Source organism: Notothenia rossii, assembly GCF_949606895.1.
Source record: "Notothenia rossii genome assembly, chromosome: 3".
Classification (NCBI taxonomy): Eukaryota; Metazoa; Chordata; class Actinopteri; order Perciformes; family Nototheniidae; genus Notothenia; species Notothenia rossii.
The window spans coordinates 8920816-8941940 of NC_136901.1; the positions used below are offsets into that span (position 1 = coordinate 8920816).

Genomic DNA, 21125 nt, shown 5'->3' on the forward strand with positions numbered 1-21125 from the left:
AGAGGATTTGGTGCAGAGACTAATCCTGAGAGCAGACAGAAACATGATGACAGGGAAACCTTTGTAAGCCAAGAGTCGACCCAGCTTCTCTCTCTCTCGCTAGAAACATCTACGAGGAACTGCTCTGCCTCTGGCTGACTCTGCCAAGAACTTCACTCCAATTATTGCACATTTCCACGACCCCCCCCCCCCCCCCAGAGAAACCATGCCTACATCATTCCTCACAGTCCTGCTCAGATTTCCCTTAAGACAAACGTGGAGTTTTTGATGGTATTAACTAAGTAAAGCTCACTGGGATTTGAGTGCCCTGTGGGAGAGTTTAGGACACAATGAAAAGCCTTCATTCAACATTAACGGGCACTAAGTGCAGCAGCACGAGGACTCCTCTACTGCACTGCCATCTAGTGGCTGAGCTGAAAACGGTTTGTTTGCCGTTAACTCACATTCTGGATTTATTTAACAGTGTTATGACAATATTGATCTAACTAAATGTTCTCCAAGTAAACTGTTTCTGCAGCTTTCAATTAAGTTAATTATAAAGCTAGCAGGTTGAATATTTTAGGTGACATTAAAAGTGATCCATATGTTTACATTTGCAACCAAAAAAGAATTCAATCAGACAGTCTTTTATACATTTGCACTGATGTTCAGTATTATTTATTAAATCAGAGTAAAACATCATTAAAGTGACCCTATTGTACCAGTACAAGTAGTTTTGTAATTCAAAAGTAAAACCTTTGTAACAGATCACAATGTGCAAATTAAATCTGTTAGCTGTTTGTATACAAATGTGCAAAGCTGGAATACAAAAAGATTAAAGATGCCATTTTGATTAAGTAAAAAATAAGATATAGTACCGAGATGAATGATGACAACAAATAATGTGAGGTTAACTGTAGACACACACCGGATTTGTTCGTATAACTTAATAACAATGAGACTGTGAGCAGCTGAGTCGTACTGTCAATATTTTACACTTTTTAAATACACACAACAAATATTCCTGGAGGGTTTAAATCCGCTGACAGACCAAATACTGAATATATAGTTATAGCCAGATTTAGCGATCATTGTGGTTTTACAGGAAGCAACATTAATAGCATTTTAATTGTACAGTTCATTATTTTATCCTTATTTAAAGGCTGTAACATCCCTCCAACACGTTCAAACGCTCGCTGTAAACACTGTAAAGGTTGAGAGATTTGAACGTGTGGTTACACAGGCAAAGGAGTGGCTGACATAACAATACACTCTTTAGTTTAAACACTGACAAATGTAGAAAGCTCCCATCCTCACACACCATCACTGGTAGATATTCGTCCGACGACTCCTATGTTGATAACCTGATGCTGCTGTGCAAGCTGCTTTGATCCAGTCTGGTTCTATAAACCACCTCATGCTGTACATGTGTTAAACAACTTGTGCATTCCTGCTCAGTAAACCATTTGTAAAGGATTGTAGAGGATTATTCCACAGATGGCTTTAGTACTTCCAGCAGAAGACTGGAACTTTTTTTTTTTACCCTCAAACTGGAGACTAAATGTTGGGAGAGGATATTAACATTACTTTGCCCACAGAGCTGAGGTTTTAAACGTTATTTTGGTCCAAATAGTTACAGGCATGCTTTAAAAATCCTCCTCAGGACAGATTACAGTATGTTAAAATGGCCTCTGTAATGATGACGCACAAATATTCTGCAGATAACAGACTGAAGGTCAGGAGGCTCTAGTGTCAGCTGACCTGGAGGCACAAACCATGCACTCTTCAGCATCTGTTATCAGCCATCACTGATTAACACTATGGTGCATCAATACAGGCTACAGTGATGACAGGAGTTCTTAGTGCACTGTTGCTGCAAAGAGTATTTCCATCATATTAAGGGGGAAAAGGTACTTCACATCCTATTGATGCAAACTGATCATTTATTAGCCTAGTTTTTGATTGATTTTTAACTATTTTGCATACAAATTACTGCATTTTGATAGTAAATACATATGTATGTAATTATGAGCTTTACCCTGCACCCCAGCTCAAAACGTATATGTAGTCTGTTCTGTCTGTTACTGTAAACCACTGTTGTCACTGTGTGCGTTACCTGTCGCCTCCCTGTGCCCCCCCTGGTCTCAGCCAAAGAAACTTGTCTTGGGTCTGGACCTAAAGGACCTTCTCCCAGAGTCCTCCATCTCCTCGGGGTCGTGGAACGTCGTGCTGTGGACGATCTGCGATGCTCTGTTGCGCAGCTTCTGCAGCCTGGGCTTCATCCTGCTGAGTGAAGACTTCCTGCGGACCACCTTCTGTCTGGGTCGACCCTCTCCATCCACATAGTCATCGTCGTGGGGGGTGAGCAGTTTGAGGGGCTTGGACTGGAGAACCTTGGAGAACCTCCAGTGGCCTCCATCTCTATTCTCTGCGTTCGTTGACTCAGAATGCTCGTACGCTCCTATGATGTCCCGTATGTCCACACTCACGTTGTCAGTGAGGTACTGGCAGGCCTTCTTCCCGCTGTAGTCCCTGATCTCCACGTCTGCACTGTAGGCCCCCACCAGCAGCTTCACCACCTCCATGTGGTTGTGCATGGCAGCGATGTGCAGTGGTGTGTAGCCTGTGTTGGAGCGAATATCAACACTGATGGGAACATGGTGCTGTTTGGCGAAATTGATGATGAGTGCTATGAGCTCAGGCTTGTCTTGCTTGGCCGCCCAGTGCAGGCAGGTGAACCCGGAGACAAAGTCCTTCTTAAGGACCAGGCTGGGATCCGTGGAGAGGAGCTGGGACAAGCTGCCCCACTCCGCATCTGAAGAACACATCATCCACTCGTGCTCCAGCGGGTCAAGGGTCACTGACGTCCTGCTTTCGTCGTCCATGCCTGAGGAGGCCAGGGAGGCCGAATCCCCATCACTCCTGGAGGACAGGTAGACAGAGTCGCGTAACACCATGCTGCGCCTTACCTGGGGGGAGCTGCTCATCATCACCTGGATGAAGTGTTCCCGGCTGCCTTGGGGGCTGACTTCCCCTTCACTGCCAGACAAACTGTTTGTGTCTGACTGACCTTCATCCTCCTCCTCTTCATCAGACTGCTCCTGCAGGCCCTCCAGGGACAGAGTGTCTCTGAGAGGAGCGATGTGTACAGGCCCAGGCAGGGTGAACACAGGCCCCTCTGCCGGGAGAGGCGATGCTTCAATCACTGATATCTCAGGGACGTGAGGCGCATTTCTCTCCTGCTCCTTCCTGGACTTCTCTCTTTTGATGCTTCCTCTGTTACCCATCTCACCTGGGCGGTTGTCCACACCTGTACAAACAAACTCTCGACCCTTGTTGTTGTTGTCGGCTGTTATATCCGGGTGAATAGTTTCAGAGGGAAAAACATGCGGAACTCTAACCTGGCTGTCATTTCCGTAACCTGAGCCAGGTGTGTGCAGGGCTGAGTCCGCCGCGTCATCAGCACGAGCCTGCGTGCCGTGTGGTGCACCTGCGGTATAATAACGGTGAACTAGTTCCTCTGGATGTAACGTGTTTAGGCCTACCGTCACAGACTCGTCCTCGGTAACACTCGGCTGCTCCTTCTCCGAACCGAGAAACTTCTTCTTCACGCAGACATATTTAACTCCACTCTCACTTTTCACAAAAGCAATCTTGTCAACGTTGTTTTTAAATGTCTGACGGGCAGCCGCTTTCTTCTCCGGCTCCTCCGGGAATACGGCTTTAAAATGCGCAATCAAATCGGCGTTTTTCACTTTGCCCCCGTTTTGCTTTAGAAAGTTCAGAATTGTCTCTTGAGTGCACTCGGAAGCCATTGTAAAATAACTAAAACACTTTCAATCACGCTAATAGCAACATACTGTGATTGTGTCCAGCACCCGAATGTTCACCGGGGAAGAACTGAATAAAGTAGAAGCTTTAATGACGACAGGTCATGCATATATAATGGGACAAGTAAGGTGGAGCTTTTCCCTGCGGTCTATTTCTACTGTTCTGGCGTTCTCCGCCTCCTAGCAACCGAGCAGGACTGTACCATTGGCTTTTAGGGAGAGGGGGGTTACTGACACCGTACCATTCATATGTAGTGGTTAAAACGTAATTCGTGTTGCGGTTGCTAAACACTTCTAAATACATATTTGTATTATTATGTAGCCTTTCAAAGTTTAATATGTTTGAAATGATATAACAGTAATACAACCTAACATTATTTGTTTGGTCCCTTTTAAGTGGGTCTGTCGGATTTCCAGCTTTGCACTGTACCACTGTTTGTTCAAACCATGGTTCAAACCAGTCTATGGTTCAAACTTGATTGAAAGATCTGGTTATCGATGTTTTTTGAATGAGTAATGACAGTACTGTTTGTTATGGGAAAACAAAGTGGTTGCTGCGTTGCACAACAGGACTGAACAAGTGATCCTGCTCCTGACTCATCAAGATCATGTCAGAGCTTGTGAAGAATATTACACGCTGGGTAATCCTATGATTATGGGGCGAAGAAAGGCTGAATACATCCCAAGGTTTCCACCTCAAATCTGCCCCCTTTGTTTTTTTTTTGAAAACTTTATTTTATATTATTTGGGCAGTACATGATATACAAATGTTACATTAATAATACATATAACACACAATGAATAAATATATAAATAACATAAAGAGAGCACGTTTATGTTCCAATGAGACTCAGTTCGGTCACAGACTCAAAACGCCCCATGGCTGAGTCTGGGATTTGTCCAGGGTTTTTCTTCTCCTTAGTTCAGTGATAACCTGTTTCACGATGGTGCCACTGTTTATGATCGTCTGATTTAGTATCATCTTGCACCTTGTCTTCCAGATCTTCATACATGTTATACAAATTACCAGCTGAAAAAGGTCCCTGTGTTTATTGTCCATCCCTTCATCCAGAATACAATACATGATTGAGATATAATTTACATTGAACTCTAAGCCGATGCCCCGTAGGAGCGACCACACCTCCTGGGCTCTGCAGCAGTCCATGAGGAGGTGCTGTAAAGTCTTGTCCTCCTCACAGTTAATCATGGGGCATGTTCTAGTTTTCACATAGCAGCTCCATGAAACCACAGCTCTGACCGCAAGTCTGTTGACTGATATCAGCCACCTCACGTCTCTCATGCTCTCCAATAACTGTTTACTTTTCACTAATTTCAAGACTTCGTTACCTTCGTCAGGTGTTAGGTTTTTGTATGTTATAACACCTCCATATTTGAAATCGTTTATCATTTTGAAAATTACTCTATTCGGTAGTCCGATCCAATCAATCCCTAAATGCTGAACTTCAGTTGTGAAGTCACCATAAACTAACTTGTAACAGGGTCCATTTCTAGCTCTGCCTCTTCTTTTCTTCCATCCCATTTCTCCATCCTCAACCCAAGGTGCTTTCCTATTGATTGCAGCCGAGATGTTTTTAACAAAAGTAATTTTTAGTTTAATGCCCAGGTCTATGGCTCCCAGGCCTCCATAGTCCCTACTTTTAAATAACAAATTACGTTTAGCAACCTCCCTTGTTGTACCCCACACCAAATTGACACACTGTTTGTTTAATTGCATGATTATTTGGGCTGGTGGGGGGAAGATGTTTGCTAGAAAAAGGATCTTGCTAAGTATGAATGATTTTATTATGTTTATTCTTGATTTATAATTTGTATTTTCATTCTCCCAGTGTTTAACTTGTTCTTTGACTTCACTTAGTTTGTTCTCCCAATTGAGTTCAGCATAGCAAATAGTTATTCCAAGTATTTTTATTTATTTTTTCACTTGAATGTTTATGTCGCATTTGGCATCGTCGGTGCCGATCCAAACACCTTCAGTTTTGCTGTGGTTTAATTTAGCTCCTGATGCCAATTCATATAGGTTTAGGTGGTTTGTTAGAACATCCATTTCCTGTTGGTTTTTTATTATAACAGTAACATCGTCTGCAAAGGCGATGGCAGTTATTTTGGGCGCATGGCCAACTGGTGTCCCTGATATGAACCTGTCATTGTTTGGACTTATGGCTAGCATGCATTAGTCAACACACCGTTTACATTTACACAGACACAAGATTTAATATACAGACACTTAATCATGTTTTTGAAGGCTTCAGAAAATCCGTAGGCCTTCATCACCGACCATAAGTAATCTCTGGATAAATAGGTCGAAGGCTTTTTTTTAGTCCAATAATAAAAAAACCTTTTTCTTCTTTTGGCTTATTTATAATTTCTCTTAAAATTGATAAGTTGTCCCACATAAGGCAACCTTTTATAGCACATGTTTGCTCCTTATCTATTATTTTATCTAATATATCTGTTAATCTATTCATTATTATTTTTGCTAGTATCTTATAATCAGTATTCATTATAGTTAAATGTCTGTAATTATCTATATCAGTTTCATCTTTTTTTTATATAGTTGAGTCAAGACTCCTTCATAAAATGAGTCCCCCATACAACCACTGCTGAGACCTTCATTAAACATAGAGGTCAGTAAGTTCAAAACATCATCAGATAATAGTTGGTAAAACTCAGTGGGCAGGCCATCAGGGCCGGGGCTCTTACCAACATTCAGCTCTTTCACCGCCTGGATCACCTCATCTTTTCTAATCTCACCGAGAAGGAAATCAAAGTCTTGGATGTTGTACGGAGGGATTGTTCCCAACAGAGTTTTAACACAGTCCGTTTCAATGTCTATTTTTTTATATGCTTCAGAACATAAATCTCTTATCACTTCTTGTTTCTGTTTTTCATTATACACAATACAACCTTCTTGTTTTTTTATACATTTGATGAATTTACTTTGAATTTGCTTTTGGTTAGTTTTAATGGCTGGAGCCAAGTTGCCTCTCTGATCTATTTCAGATGTTGTATGAATATTATATAATGATTCCTGGTTTAATTGATCAATTTCAGTTTTTAACTTAGATATATTTTCTTCTACCGTTTTAGTTTTAACTTTAATCTGCTTTAAATGAATGTATTGTTTGATTAATGATTAATATTTAATATTTTTTGCTATATTTAATTCTCTACATTTAAAATTTGAAAAAACGTCTTAACCTAATTTTTAATGTTTCCCATAATTTGATGTCAGAGTTTGTTAAACATCTCAATTGTATTATTTTTTCTATTTCCAGTTTTAGTTCTGTTGAGACAAGTATTTTTTAGGCACTGTGTGTTCAGTTTCCAGAAGCCTCTAGTGGAAGGGGCTCCGGAGGATAATGACGTTTGGACCAAAAGATGATCCGAAAAGTTACTAAAGATTGTTTTGTAGTTGGTTACAGAGACACATAAATCCTGTCTATACGGGCTTTAGTTGTTTTGTCATATCTCGTGAAATCCATTCCAGTGGGATTCAGTGAGCGACAGACATCGATCAGGCCTGCATCGCTGCAGATTTCTTTCAACAGCTTTCCTTCCTCCGTCAGCTCTATTCTCTCCAGTGGATATAATACTTTTGCCTTTATGCCACCGTTTACACACATCCTCAACATCACTGGTGGTATTCAGTCTAAGTTCCTGCGTAAAAAGGAAGTCATAACTAGTGTCTAATAAATATTTAATTTTCCTCTCTCTAAAGTCTTTAGACTGAACACCACGTATATTCCAGGTAGCGACATTTAAGAAGCTCATATTGGTTTATGAAATGAACCACTATGATGTATCTACATTTGCCCGTTTTTCATTTTGGTTCAAGTTTCTACTTGCAGGTCTCTTTTTTGAGACCTCAGACGGGGCTTCCCCCTGAGCCTCACTCGGGGGTTCTGGAAATTCCGGAGTTGGTAAAAAAGACCCCGAGTTGTTCTCAGGGGGCGAGTAGAGGGGCATGCTGACTCGCTGACCAGCTGTAAGGCTGTCAGGGCTGGAGTCAGATCCTGGGCTTTCGCTCACACTCTCATAATATTTCTCATCTTCAATCTCACTCTCAGAGCTGTACTCGCTCTCTATATCACTATCAATAGTTAATCTACCCTCACCTGACTGGGATGGAGAATCGTCTTCAGGAATTGAAGGCTGTTGATCTTCAGGGAGAGGGAGATCCTTGCTGGCAGGACGACGACCAGGCTGCTGCTGGGCTGCTGGGTGAGGACCAGGACGACGATCAGGCTGCTGCTGGACTGAAGGACGAGGACGAGGACCAGGACCAGGCTGGTGCTGGGCTGAAGGATCAGGACCAGGCTGCTGCTGGGCTGAAGGACGAGGACCAGGCTGCTGCTAAGCTGAAGGACGAGGACCAGGCTGGTGCTGGGCTGAAGGACGAGGACCAGGCTGCTGCTGGGCTGAAGGACGAAGACCAGGTTGCTGCTGGGTTGAAGGACGAGGACCAGGCTGCTGCTGGGCTGAAGGACGAGGACCAGGCTGGTGCTGGGCTGAAGGATCAGGACCAGGCTGCTGCTGGGCTGCAGGATGAGGACCAGGCTGCTGCTGGGTTGAAGGACGAGGACCAGGCTGCCGCTGGGCCCAAAGATCAGGACCAGGCTGCTGCTGGGCTGAAGGACGAGGACCAGGCTGGTGCTGGGCTGAAGGATCAGGACCAGGCTGCTGCTGGGCTGCAGGATGAGGACCAGGCTACTGCTGGGCTGAAGGGCGAGGACCAGGCTGCTGCTAAGCTGAAGGACGAGGACCAGGCTGGTGCTGGGCTGAAGGACGAGGACCAGGCTGCTGCTGGGTTGAAGGACGAGGACCAGGCTGCTGCTGGGCTGAAGGACGAGGACCAGGCTGGTGCTGGGCTGAAGGATCAGGACCAGGCTGCTGCTGGGCTGCAGGATGAGGACCAGGCTGCTGCTGGGTTGAAGGACGAGGACCAGGCTGCCGCTGGGCCCAAAGATCAGGACCAGGCTGCTGCTGGGCTGAAGGGCGAGGCTGCTGCTGGGTGACTGAAGGAGGACCAGGCTGCTGCTGGGCTGCAGGACGGGGCTGCTGCTGCTGGGTGACTGAAGGAGGACCAGGCTGCTGCTGGGCTGCAGGACGGGGCTGCTGCTGCTGCTGGGTGACTAAAGGAGGACCAGGCTGCTGCTGGGTGTTTGCCTTGTTTACATAAGAAGATGGGCAGTTGAAGAAGGTGTGCCCAATCTTTCCACACAGGTTGCAGAGACTGTCTGAATTGCAATCTTTAGCCTTGTGGCCCAGTTCATTGCATCTCCAACATTTCACTGTGGTGCATTTTCTGACCTGATGGTCAGCTGAGTTGCAGATGAAACAGGCAACGGATTGCCCTGGATAAATTATTCTCCCATTATAGGGGCCGAGAGATATCGAATTTGGGAGATTTTGGATCTCACCATCACTGTTTCTGTTCATCTTAATTTTGTATTTTCTCACTCCATACCATATCCCAAATGTATCGGTTTGTATTTGCTGATTATATCTCCATATCTCTTCAAATAGGTCTCAACATCATGGTCTGGAATACGACCAGTCGAGAATTTAACAATGATGTTTGAGATATCTATCTGAATGGAAAATTAGAAAGTCCAGTCTTTCCACTTGGGATCTGAGGTTTTAGTTGCGAGAACATCAAAGAAACATCTCAGAGGAGCTTCTAGCAGAAAGCAAAGTTCAAACTCCTTTCTGTTTGGCAGTGCAATGAAGGAATACACATCATTTGTATTGATCCTGCAGGTATCAAATAATAGTGATTCTCCAACATATTCACGACTTGGGGGTTCTCCTGAGCCTGTGAAGTTCTGGCGAACCCAAAACTGTCCAAATTTTGAAGCAAAAGATGGCACGCTTCCAGAAAGAGACATTTTCTTATATATCTTTTTTTTTAGTTTTTCTTTTCACCTCCTTCCTTTCCTCTTCCAATCATTTTCGAGTCTGTTGGAACAGGTCGTTCAGAAAGAATCATCAAACGGTCAACTATAGTTGGAATAATGTTTACATTTTCTATCAGATTATTCTTCGATATTTAAGAAGACATTTCCGGTTTTGCATCTTCCAGACATATTTTCAGAGTTGTGTCAAAACTGTGGTTTTACTCTGCATACCATCAATTGGTTCAAAATGTTTTAAATACATGGACATGAAAGAAATAATTTAAAGTACAGCTGCTGGTGGCTTTAAAATAAGCAGCTCCTATATATAATAGTATCTTTAAATAACTGAAAGGATAACAGTCAAAGCTCAGTGAACCAACACTTGACTGTCGAACACAAACAAATAGCAAAAATACATAGATTATATACAATTATTTTCTGGACATTGTGATTATGTTTAAGTTCAGCATAAAGATGAGCCTTATCTCAGCTTCTGATCCAACAGATATAACACACAGAACTCAATTATTGTAAGAAATCCTAATTAATCAGGATGAACAAGTTCTGAGTGTGTGCAAGAATGTATTGACGTGCCCAGACACCTTTGCTGCTGCAGAGTTCAACATTTAGTCTGAAAGAACTATAGTGGGCCTATGCTCAGGGCAGGTACCTTGTTTTAAAATCATGTCAAAACATAGAGCAATGCACAGTGATGGGTCAGCTTGCTGTGGATCAATCACTTCTGATATAGTTGTACAGGGTGCATATTTTTACCTTAATTTCTAATGTTAAGATAAATGTATGTATTAGTTCATTGCATACTTACTTTAACTTCTTATGTTTATATAAATGCTTTTATTTGACAGTTCTAGTACTTAAAAGCTTAAATATATTATTTCAACTTGCGTCAAAAATCAAAGAAATTGAGGGTAACCTGTGTCTTTTTTGCATTTATGTAAAATCGACCATGTAATCAGCAATGATCTGCTTAGCACTCCATCTACTGCTGCCATCTACTGGAGATGTTCCAGGCAATGCATTTCAAAATACTTTTTTCTAATTTATTGCTGGTGCAGTAGATAAATAAATAATCCATATTTCACTGTCATTTTTTACAAAATATTTAATTTAATTAAAAACAAAAATCACACATCACAAGCATTACGCACAAACCACAGCAGTCAGAGCGTCAGTCTTTGTGTTTCAGAGACCTCAGAGCTGGAAGGATGTCGTCCAAGTGTCTCACTCCTGAAATACACACACACACTAAATTGAAGCTATCACAAGGTTTTTATTTTGTATGTATTTATATAACAAATGAGTTTTGATAAGTAGTGGTCAAAATTGTTTGATGCTTATTTATTTTTCTCTTTGCTGGAATATTTTCTCTGTATTAATGTGGAATACGCGTTGCATTGTGTTATATTACCTAGAGTGTGTAAAATGTCCAGAATGAGGTCATGGAACGCAGGGAAGAACTCCTCATGCTGCTTCACTTTCACGATGATACTGTAAAACAAAAGCATCTTGGGTTACTTTCACCTTGTACACACCTGGCCTTAAAATGCAGCTCATATTCCAAATGTATGAACCTGTCAATGTCAGCGTCTCCTAGGACATCATGGAGTCCGGCTGTGTGCTCAGCGGAGGACACCAGCGAGGCCACGCGGTTTACCACCTCTGCAGGAGGAACCCTGCTGTCTGAGAGGGAAAGGAAACACTATTTAACTCCATTGTATCAGAGAGGAATATATGAAGCTTGGAGTCCAGCTGAGGCCCACCTAGCTGCAGGACGTCTCGCAGGTTCCTCATGGTGTTGGTGGCCTCTCCCAGCCGACTGTACACCTCGTTCATACGCGGGTACACTCCGCTCAGCGAGCCCACGTCAAACAGCTTCTGGAAGTGAGACAGCATGGAGCCCAGGGTGAAGCGGGTGGGGCTCCTGAGCACCTGGCAGGACAAACAGCACCACAAAGACACCCAATGAGAGACAAGCTTTATTTTGAGTAGGTAGTATACAAGTCTTGCAGTGGTGTACCTTCTCATCATCAGTCGCGGTGTTTTCCAGCATGGTGTCCACCAGCAGCATCATGTCCTCCATCTTCACCACTTCTGAAGCAGCATGGCCCCCATCAGAGGGCTGCCAGGGCATCAGTCTGACACTCAGTTTATTTAATCCCCTTTGTAGATCCTACCAACAAATGAGAGTAATTTAAAAAGCATGGTAGACTTGTGCTTTTTGAACACAGAAGGATTATGCAACGCGCAGGGGTCAAACATCAGGTGAAGGTGAGTCCTACAGTGGTGGGCAGGTGGAGTTTACCTTCAGCAGGTTGAGCTGCTGGGCCCACCCCTCCAGTGTGGGCAGGATGGTGTGAAACTCAACAGAGGATGGTTTGGTTCTGTGCAGGCGTAGAGGCGCGTTTGGATCAGACACCAATGATTTAATATCGTGTAACAGCTGGTAGTGAGGAAAGAAAATCACCATTAGTTGTGTTTTGTTAGGAGGAGTGAACAACAGAAAGAAAAACAGACAACAGTATGCTTACATGGTGATAGTAGGCACTTAAATTGCCCTGGTCATTGATGTTCTCACTGATATCTGAAGGGATGTCTTCTTTAGGAGAACTGAACAGATGGAATAAATGGATCAAATACTGGATACTGAGGCTTACATATGGTTTACTGAAGGGGTTCAGTTACAAGAAAGGTGTTGCTACGAAACAGAGATGGATATTGCTTTTTGAAACAGCCAATCGGAGCGGTGCCTTACGGGACTTTCCTTAGAGTTCCTACCTTTGGTTATTGTGTTTGATTGAGCCCTCCAACCGGCGGAGCTTGTGTTTGTAGAACTTCACCTCTTTGAGTGTGGGCCTACACAGAGGAACACCGTCAGTGGGATTACTCATATCAAAGCACTTCTGCTGGAGACTTAATGAACACACACCTGGTATCCAACTCTCTCTTCAGGCGCTCAACCTCTTTCTTTAGCTCTTCTATTTCACGTTGGCTTCCCTTCTGCTGCTCATGGTATGCCTTGGAAGAAATGCAAGAGCATCAAGTACTGCTTTAAGTGAGAGGGTATGAAAAGGAACACACATTTGTGAGGCTACCTTGAGAATAGTTTTGAAAGATGGAGTCACATTGCTCAATGTCTTCTTGAATCCTGTCTGATGAGCCACTTGAGAACCTTGTCCTTTCACAGATCTGGGGGAAAGAACGTTAGTGTGTCTTGTTGTCCATGTACTAAAGTATTTTGTAATAAAAGGGTCAGATTTTGGGGGGGGATGTTACCTGAGCTCATCCATCAGCTGACTCATTTTGGTTTCATAGAAGTCAATCACATCCAACACCCTACAGAGAGAAGAACCAGGAGCAACTCATCACATCTCATTTCAATGAATTACATTTTTTTTTTAAAGCTATTGTGCGTGTGTCAGGCTCTCACTGCTGGTCTGCGGGGGAGTTCTGCTGGCTGACTTTGTTACAGATGTGTTGGAAGGTCTGGATCTGTCGGGCCGAGCGTCGCTCTTCTTCTTTGACGGTGAAATAGAGTTTCCTCTGAAGGTCGGTTGCTTCCTCCCTCTGCTTGGATAGCTTCTGCTCCAGAACCTGACACAGTTTCTACACAAACATCTCTCTCTCAGACCATGTTTTTCTGACTGAAGCTAATAATTGATAATATTCACCATTTATTAGTTTATTTTCATATATGTCTGTCATCATTGTGTGTTGTGGACCTACCTGCTGCTGCTGCTGCTTAGTGTGGCTGTGCTGCTGGACGGCCTTGCTGAGGCAGCGGTCCTCCAGGTCCTGGACCCTGGTCCTCACCACGTCCAGCAGCCCCTCCAGCTCTGTGGCCCTCTGAGACTGCTGAGCGGCCCCCCTCATGTGCTCCTGAACCTCCTCTCTACACACATACACAAGATTCACTCTAACAATCAAACAAGTGCATTTTTACATTCTAAAAAACAAGACGCTGTAAGTACATTAGCTTCAGTGATCAGCGAGCCGATTGGCCGATGTCTGATGTTGACAAAAAGCATTCTGACATAGCATACGGTACATTTATTCAAATGATTGCTTGCCCTGGAAGTGTTGTGGAGAAATAAGAGCAGTGTTCCTGTCAGCTGCTCTCCCTCTGCCCACCAGCCACCTGGCCTACAGCCCCCCCCCCCCCCCCCACTGAGTGTTCATACCTGCACTGAGCTGTATCTCTGTCCAACTCCTCTGATGAGATGAGATAGCAGGAAGACAGGTGGTCCACACTGCTTATGCATTATTAAGTAGATACGGACACCATCAGTAACATCTACTGCAGGCATGTACACTGAAAGACCCTCAGCTGCTTCAGATCAGTCTCATTAATTCCATACATTCCAGGAGGATGATGCTATTTTATATAATGATATTTTCATATTTAACCTTATGCAGCTAATAAACGGATTCCTGTTTGACTACAAATATCTTATTTGATGTCAAACTGGTACTTCAAATAATGCTTCTCTCTTGGGATAAACCTCTACATTTCAGGATGAATTGGTTGGTAGTTTGACTAACTTGAGTTCGTTGTTGGACTTGATGAGCTCGTGGATTAGAGCCTGTCTTCTGTCCGAGTCTGTGAGCATCGTCCTCATAGTCATCCTCATCTCACCAGCAGACTTCTTGTCCAGCAGAATCAGATCTAAAGACACATGAAGATTCACACAACATATAAATATTGTCTATTCCAAAAGAAAAAGGTATCTGCAAATCTCTCTTATAGACTAATTAAATCCAATACATTTATGTAAACTCAGAAATGTTGACAAGAGATGGGAGCTATTGCCTCTTACCAGAAATATTCTTATTCTCTACAGGATCTGCAAAATACACAGGCTTAAAACCGTGATGCTGCAGAAGTTTATTCACCCCATCCCATTCTGCCTGCTCCTCCTGAAACACACACACAACACAATGTACAAACAAACATTACAGAGCAATGTGAGGCTGTTGATGGCGTCTGAGCTCTACCTGAAACTGCCTGGAAGTCCACAGATAAACATATGTCTTATTTCTTGTTGGCAGCAAAGTAGCTCCCCTGCTTTCCATGTCTTACACTGCAGAAACAGCTCAAAGTGTCTGCAGGTCTTCCAGCTGGAGGGCTGAACTACATGCAGTAATGAAAGGCGATCCACGCCTCCACACACACGCCTCTTCAGCAGTGGAGGAATGCTATAAAGTACATTTACTCAAGTACTGTACTTTACTATTTCATTTAACCTGAGTATTTTCAATTTATGCACATTTATACCCCTACTCCACTCCATCTTGGAAGCCAATGATGCACTTTTTGACAGCTTTATTTACGTTAAAGATTCACATTATTAGCAAATGCAAAATGTAATAAACTAAGATATCAAAATTATATGGTAACCTAAAAATATAGGTTAACATATCCTGCTGTTGTTTTATATTTCATTTGCTCAACCTTTCCCAGTTGTGAGACATTAATGCATAAATAATTAAGTTATTTAATCTGCAATATTCTGAAATAGGCCATTAGGATTCCATTACTTTTGTACTTTTCTGAAAGCAGGAATTCTAATTGTAACATAGTATTTTTATTACTACTTAGATCTGAGTACCTTTCCATGGGTTTAAACCGACAAAAACAAACAGAACTGAAGAACCAGCAGATAGCTTACGTTAATATGCAGTTCCTATAATAAGGTCTAACAATATTAGTATATAATGACCCTTTATTACTTTACTTTTTACGTCCTTTATTAGTTTAGTTAGCTAAGTTAGCTTCTGGCTGTAGCTAACAAGGTACCACTTCATATTAGCGGTGTCTGGTCCTGAAAGAGGTCTTTATGAATGAAAATACAACATTAATTATTATTTATTACCATTGTTGGTGTCGCCGTTACCAGCTGCAGAGTTGTCCGATAGTTTTGCACCTTTATACAGTCAATGTTTGTGAACTAATAAGCGTAACTTCACTGTTTATGTCAGGCATTTACGTTTCATGTGTGGCTCTTCCGTGATTCAAACAATTGCGCGCTGACGTCATCGTGCTTAACCAATGGGATGTGGCCGTTTAAGTCCTTCACCAATCAGCGTTACTGTTCCTAATTTATGCGAATGAGATGTTGTCAGCTTGTGACTGCAACTTGTACCTGTTCGCGGACGACTCAGCCCTGCTGGTCTCTGACAGGGGGAGGTTGCATGTTGAAAAAACCCTCAGCTCGGAACTCGGCATAATCTGCACCTGGCTCGCCGATAACAAACTGTCATTACACCTGGGTAAAACAAAGTCCATTCTCTTCGGTTCAAAAAACAAACTCAGCAAGACCGACGGCTTCTCAGTTACAGTGGGTGACAATATTGTCACAATGGAAGATGAAATTACATACCTAGGTTCCATACTAGAGGCAAATCTCTCCTGTGACAGAATGGCATCCAATGTAATCAAAAAAGTCAACCAACGAACTAGACTCTTGTACCGGTGTTACAGTATAAGTTGAGTCATGACAACTGGCGACATTCTATTATTTTCGTCATAGGAATCCGGGGCGTGTACATTGAGGACCCATTGTTGACTTACCAGGAAAGAAACATCGTTTGTCGTTTACGTTCATCTTTTGCTATATCTGCCTTCCTAAGATCACTTTGCTGCACATTCAGTACTCGTATGTGAGGTTGTGGGTGAGAGTCCGATATCGTGACGCTTACAGGGAGGTATCGAACATTACAAAGTAGGTGACTGTGTGGATGCCTGTTCAAAACATTGCAAACTTCAATAAATCATTTAAATTATATATTTGTGTCCGACTTTCATTTGTTCATCGTTCTTAATGTGATGTATAGTAGCTTTGATAGCTGTCCATACCTTCAGACAGCCTAAAAGTAAAACACAAGTTGTTTATTCACAGCCCGAACGCTCATCGAGATGACTGGATCAGTCATGAAACTTGTGATCAGCTCCGATTAAATTGTGATATCAATTCTGTAGCTAACCTCCAGGGATCACGTTTGTTTTATGAAATACCTGTATCCCTCTCATCACAACACGACTCTACACTGTGCAGGAAAAACAATTACATACATGAAAATAATCTTGATGCATGGGAATTAAACACACAAACTAACAGATAAATCATCAGAAGAAGGCAGAGAGGAAGTAAATAACAAAAGGAACACGGAAGGCAGACAGAATTGCTTAGACACGGGTGTCACATGAAATTTAAAGGTTCTGGGAAGTTCCTTATACAGATTCCTCATGAGATTTTTCTATCTCATGAAGTCCCTAAGTGACACACACTGAACAGTCTGGGGTCATGGTCCTTGTCATTTGCTTTTGTCTTCCCATAACAACATGTCCAAGATGTCCATGTGTCAGGCTAAAACATGTGACAGAACTAGCTAGATTTGGAAGGGTTTTTTGTTGCTAAAGTTAATATTCAAGCCATTTAAGAATAAAAATGCTTACATGACATGTCATTTGTTAAACATTAAGCTGTCTTCGGCTCTTTTCTGCTGTAACAAATGTACATTTCCCCTCTGTGGGACGAATAAAGGTATTCTGATTCTGATTACATTTAACCTGTTGTGGAAACATTTCTTGATGAAATTGATATAACAAATGCCATAAATATTGCTGTGACACATGGTGTCACATCGGGACTTTAACCCTAAACATTCACAGTAAACCCGGAGTGACATATATGCACAATTAGAAATATGAGTATGGTCTGGTCAGTTAATTTAGCTGATTCAATTATATTTAGTTAACATATGCTTTATTCTTCAATTCATAGTATGTTCAAACAAATGCTAACCAAAACATCATCCTTGTTAATTAAGTTATAAATAAGAGTTACTTTACCATTAAAGCCCAGATATTTGACACTAGGGGGGGTTACTTGTCAGAAATGTGTCTATTTAGTCTAAATGACGTTCCCCTTAATTTCCCCAAAAGTAGAAATGGGTCCGGGTTCTTATGGGTTAAACGTATAGGCTTAAAGGCATAATAGAACTACCGTATTATATGTATTCAACTTGTGCCCCGCTGGACTTATTTTTCTGTGGTTTACCGTTACTGTGACATATCAATATAGCCACGGAAGATAGTTTGTGTGTTTAATTCCCATGCATCAAGGTTATTTTCATGTATGTAATTGTTTTTCCTGCACAGTGTAGAGTCTTGTTGTGATGAGAGGGATACAGGTATTTCATAAAATAAACGTGATCCCTGGAGGTTAGCTACAGAATTGATATCACAATTTAATCGGAGCTGATCACAAGTTGTCATGACTGATCCAGTCATCTCGATGAGCGTTCAGGCTGTGAATAAACAACTTGTGTTTTACTTTTAGGCTGTCTGAAGGTATGGACAGCTATCAAAGCTACTATACATCACATTAAGAACGATGAACAAATGAAAGTCGGACACAAATATATAATTTAAATGATTTATTGAAGTTTGCAATGTTTTGAACAGGCATCCACACAGTAACCTACTTTGAAATGTTCGATACCTCCCTGTAAGCGTCACGATATCGGCCTCTGCCCCACAACCTCACATACGAGTACTGAATGTGCAGCAAATGGATCTTAGGAAGGCAGATATAGCAAAAGATGAACGTAAACGACAAACGATGTTTCTTTCCTGGTAAGTCAACAATGGGTCCTCAATGTACACGCCCCGGATTCCGATGACGAAAATAATAGAATGTCGCCAGTTGTCATGACTCAACTTATACTGTAACACCGGATCTCCTCTCTGATAAACAAGAATACCATGAAGACTCTGGCAGGAGCGCTCATTCAAGGGTACTACGACTATGCTTGCACCTCATGGTACCAAAGCACCTCAAAGGCACTAAAAACAAAATTACAAACATCACAAAACAAACTGGTCAGACTACTGCTTGACCTTACTGCTAGAACCCACCTCACCCCTGCCCACTTTGACAAGGATGGCTTAGAGTTGACGACAGAGTACAGCAACTTGCAATGGGCCTGGTCTACAAGACACACTACACCACTAAGGTACCCATGTACATGTCAAAATACTTCCCAAAGGTCAGTGAATACCACGACGACAACACCAGAGGGAACTCCACAAATCATGTTAAACCCAGATTTGGCTCAAACAAGGGACGAAACACGTTTCGCAATTATGCCACAACAATGTGGAACGCCCTACCCACAGCTGTAAAGGAATGTGAATCACTACCCACCTTCAAAACCTCTCTAAAAAAGCACCTACGGGAGACTGCAATTTGAAACGGGCCCCTGTAAATGTCCAAACCTAACCCCCTACAATATACAGTTTCCCCCCCCCAATGTATATACTCTCTTTTTAGACTCTCTTTTTAGACTCTTTTTGTACTCACAAACAGTACTGTATATTTGTAGATCTGGTATGTCATAAATGTCTAGATGTAACAGTACTGTCTATTTGTATGTCATATATGTTATGATGAATTGAAAATGAATCTAAAATGAAAATGAAATCTATCTGTGTATGTCATGTATGTCATATATGTTATGATGAATCAAAATGGGGGACCCGGATGTAAACAAGACGAAAGTCTTTCTCTGGTCTGCATCCTCTTAACAATTGTGGGTATTGAACTGTACTATATTGTACCCATTCTGCAATCTGTTAATAACGTTTCCAATCAATCAATCAATCAATCAATCAATCAATCAATCAATCGTGTGGTACCAACTGCCAAAAAGCTTTTACCTGAAAAGCCTTCCTCTTTCTAAGGCACTGATAATGTACACAAGTCTTTTATTCAGTATAGTACAAAGATATAATGATAACCCTGAACTGCTTAGCCATATTGAAAGAAAATCACATTAATTTTGATACCAAGTACATGGTTATTCAATAAAAATGATTTCGTATTCTCAGAATGAATACAGCTGCACTAAACACCAGTTACCACAGGATGGCAGTCAGCGCGTCTGCACAATGCAACACCTATAAATATCTCAACAGTATTTAAATCTTACTGCCTTCTCCCTGTATTGTTCAAACAGTTCATCCTCATTAATGTGCACATATGCAACATCTATTTAAAGGAGGGAGTGATTTTGATTTGTAGCTTAAAGGTTGAGAAACTAAAGTATAATTAAACCATATTCATCACACAGTATGATGACACAATAGTCCATGTACATCAATATTTTTACATTCAGGTAATAAATAGTCCAATTAAGTGATGTTGTTTTTGCAGCATGAGTTGGAGCCTGGCCCTGGGATGAACTCAGTCGTCCAGGTAGAATGGAGGTGACGTAATCACTCGCCATAAATCATACAGCACAGGTCAATGGGACCCTCGGCTCCATCAAGGCCTACATTTCCATTTAAATGTTCTGCTCAGTGGAGTTGATTTATGTGGAGACACAGTGAGTAGCCAGGCTCTCGCTGCCTCTATTCAGGAACAGACGCTGGTGACCTTTCCTATCTGGATCCGTGAAAACGAGACTCTGGTACATTAGGGCCAGGTACAGTAGGTGCTCCACAGCGAAACCTCACGTCCAGGGAAGACGAATGTCAGACAGCATGTAGGGCGACAATTACAAAAGTGGAAGAAAATCATCTCCGAGTCATAATATCACCATAATATATACTTGGAAATAAGCCAGAAGTGCATTCAAGGAAGCTTCAATATCCTACTTTGGTATTCAGCAGCTGAGAGCATTGCACTGATTTGACTCAAAAAGAAGGTGGTGGGATTAGTTTCTGCTTGTCTGCTGAGTGCTGCGTTACTGTATGTACATTAAGTTCGTGCAGAGGCCCATTAAGTGGCTAATGGGGTTTGATCGCCAGGGAAACGAGCCGCGACAAATGAGAAGATGTCCTAATGGAGGGACCACCCAGCCACAGAGTTTGATGGAGGGGGACGAGACACCCCGGCTCTGCTCCAAATGTGCTTCTTCAGCTTCAAGATGATAGTCTACTGGGGTCTTTTTCAGAAAGTAGTGCAAATCTAATCTGCTGAGTTAAACCAACTACCAATGGGCACTTTAATTCACTTGATTTTAATTTTGGATATTAGCTCTTAGCCAGCAAAAACTGGAATCATCAGAGCAGAACGGAATTGCTAAGAAATGACTTCCCAAGTATTAAAGTGTGTCGAGGATAGGGCCTGTTCTACGTGGCCCCTGTCAGAGGCTTAGCCAGGGAACGTAATTTGCAGATAAATTGGGGAAGGTGGAGAAGTATGAAGAGCTGTTTTCACTAATCCCACTTCACCTTGAAGCAGCTTATATTTTCTCTCATTTGCAGCTCAAATACCACTGCCTGTTCCGAACTTTGCTCTTGTTAGTGGCCTATAGGATGAGGAATGGAGCCAGACATTTTGGCAAAAACACATCTCAAAAAACGGTCAATATA

At 42.2% G+C, this 21125-nt stretch overlaps 2 protein-coding genes across 5 annotated transcripts; both read right to left on the reverse strand.

The window, feature by feature from the left end:
- Positions 1–625: 625 nt before the first annotated feature.
- LOC307034137 (ankyrin repeat domain-containing protein SOWAHC-like) lies at positions 626–4010 on the reverse strand. Its single transcript, XM_079672891.1, has one exon. It carries the CDS (start codon positions 3792–3794, stop codon positions 2124–2126), a length of 1671 nt encoding a protein of 556 aa, XP_079529017.1. The 5' UTR covers positions 3795–4010; the 3' UTR covers positions 626–2123.
- Positions 4011–10832: 6822 nt separating this feature from the next.
- Positions 10833–16341, reverse strand: cep70 (centrosomal protein 70). 4 transcript variants are annotated; one of them, XM_079672989.1, is made up of 16 exons: positions 16317–16341; positions 14563–14662; positions 14288–14411; positions 13472–13637; positions 13176–13351; positions 13022–13081; positions 12841–12934; positions 12675–12763; positions 12524–12601; positions 12277–12355; positions 12051–12188; positions 11766–11918; positions 11509–11677; positions 11320–11428; positions 11157–11236; positions 10833–10975 (listed from the first exon to the last, which is right to left on the reverse strand). In XM_079672989.1, exons 3-16 carry the CDS (start codon positions 14374–14376, stop codon positions 10917–10919), a joined length of 1539 nt encoding a protein of 512 aa, XP_079529115.1. In that variant the 5' UTR covers positions 14377–14411; positions 14563–14662; positions 16317–16341; the 3' UTR covers positions 10833–10916. The 4 variants fall into 4 exon arrangements, with proteins under 4 accessions (XP_079529115.1, XP_079529114.1, XP_079529113.1 ...); XM_079672988.1 differs by lacking the exon at positions 16317–16341 and adding an exon at positions 16126–16266; XM_079672987.1 differs by lacking the exon at positions 16317–16341 and adding an exon at positions 15619–15776.
- Positions 16342–21125: the final 4784 nt, after the last annotated feature.

What these genes read in the sequence shown, in the direction of transcription:
- LOC307034137 (XM_079672891.1), bottom strand. Translation starts at nt 3,794, where the DNA reads ATGGCTTCCGAGTGCACTCAAGAGACAATTCTGAACTTTCTAAAGCAA.
- cep70 (XM_079672987.1), bottom strand. An exon ending in CAGCTGATGGATGAGCTCAG is followed by an intron (nt 12,935 to 13,021) that starts GTAACATCCCCC and finishes TCTTTCCCCCAG; the next exon opens with ATCTGTGAAAGGACAAGGTT. An exon ending in GGACATTTTACACACTCTAG is followed by an intron (nt 10,976 to 11,156) that starts GTAATATAACAC and finishes TGTGTATTTCAG; the next exon opens with GAGTGAGACACTTGGACGAC.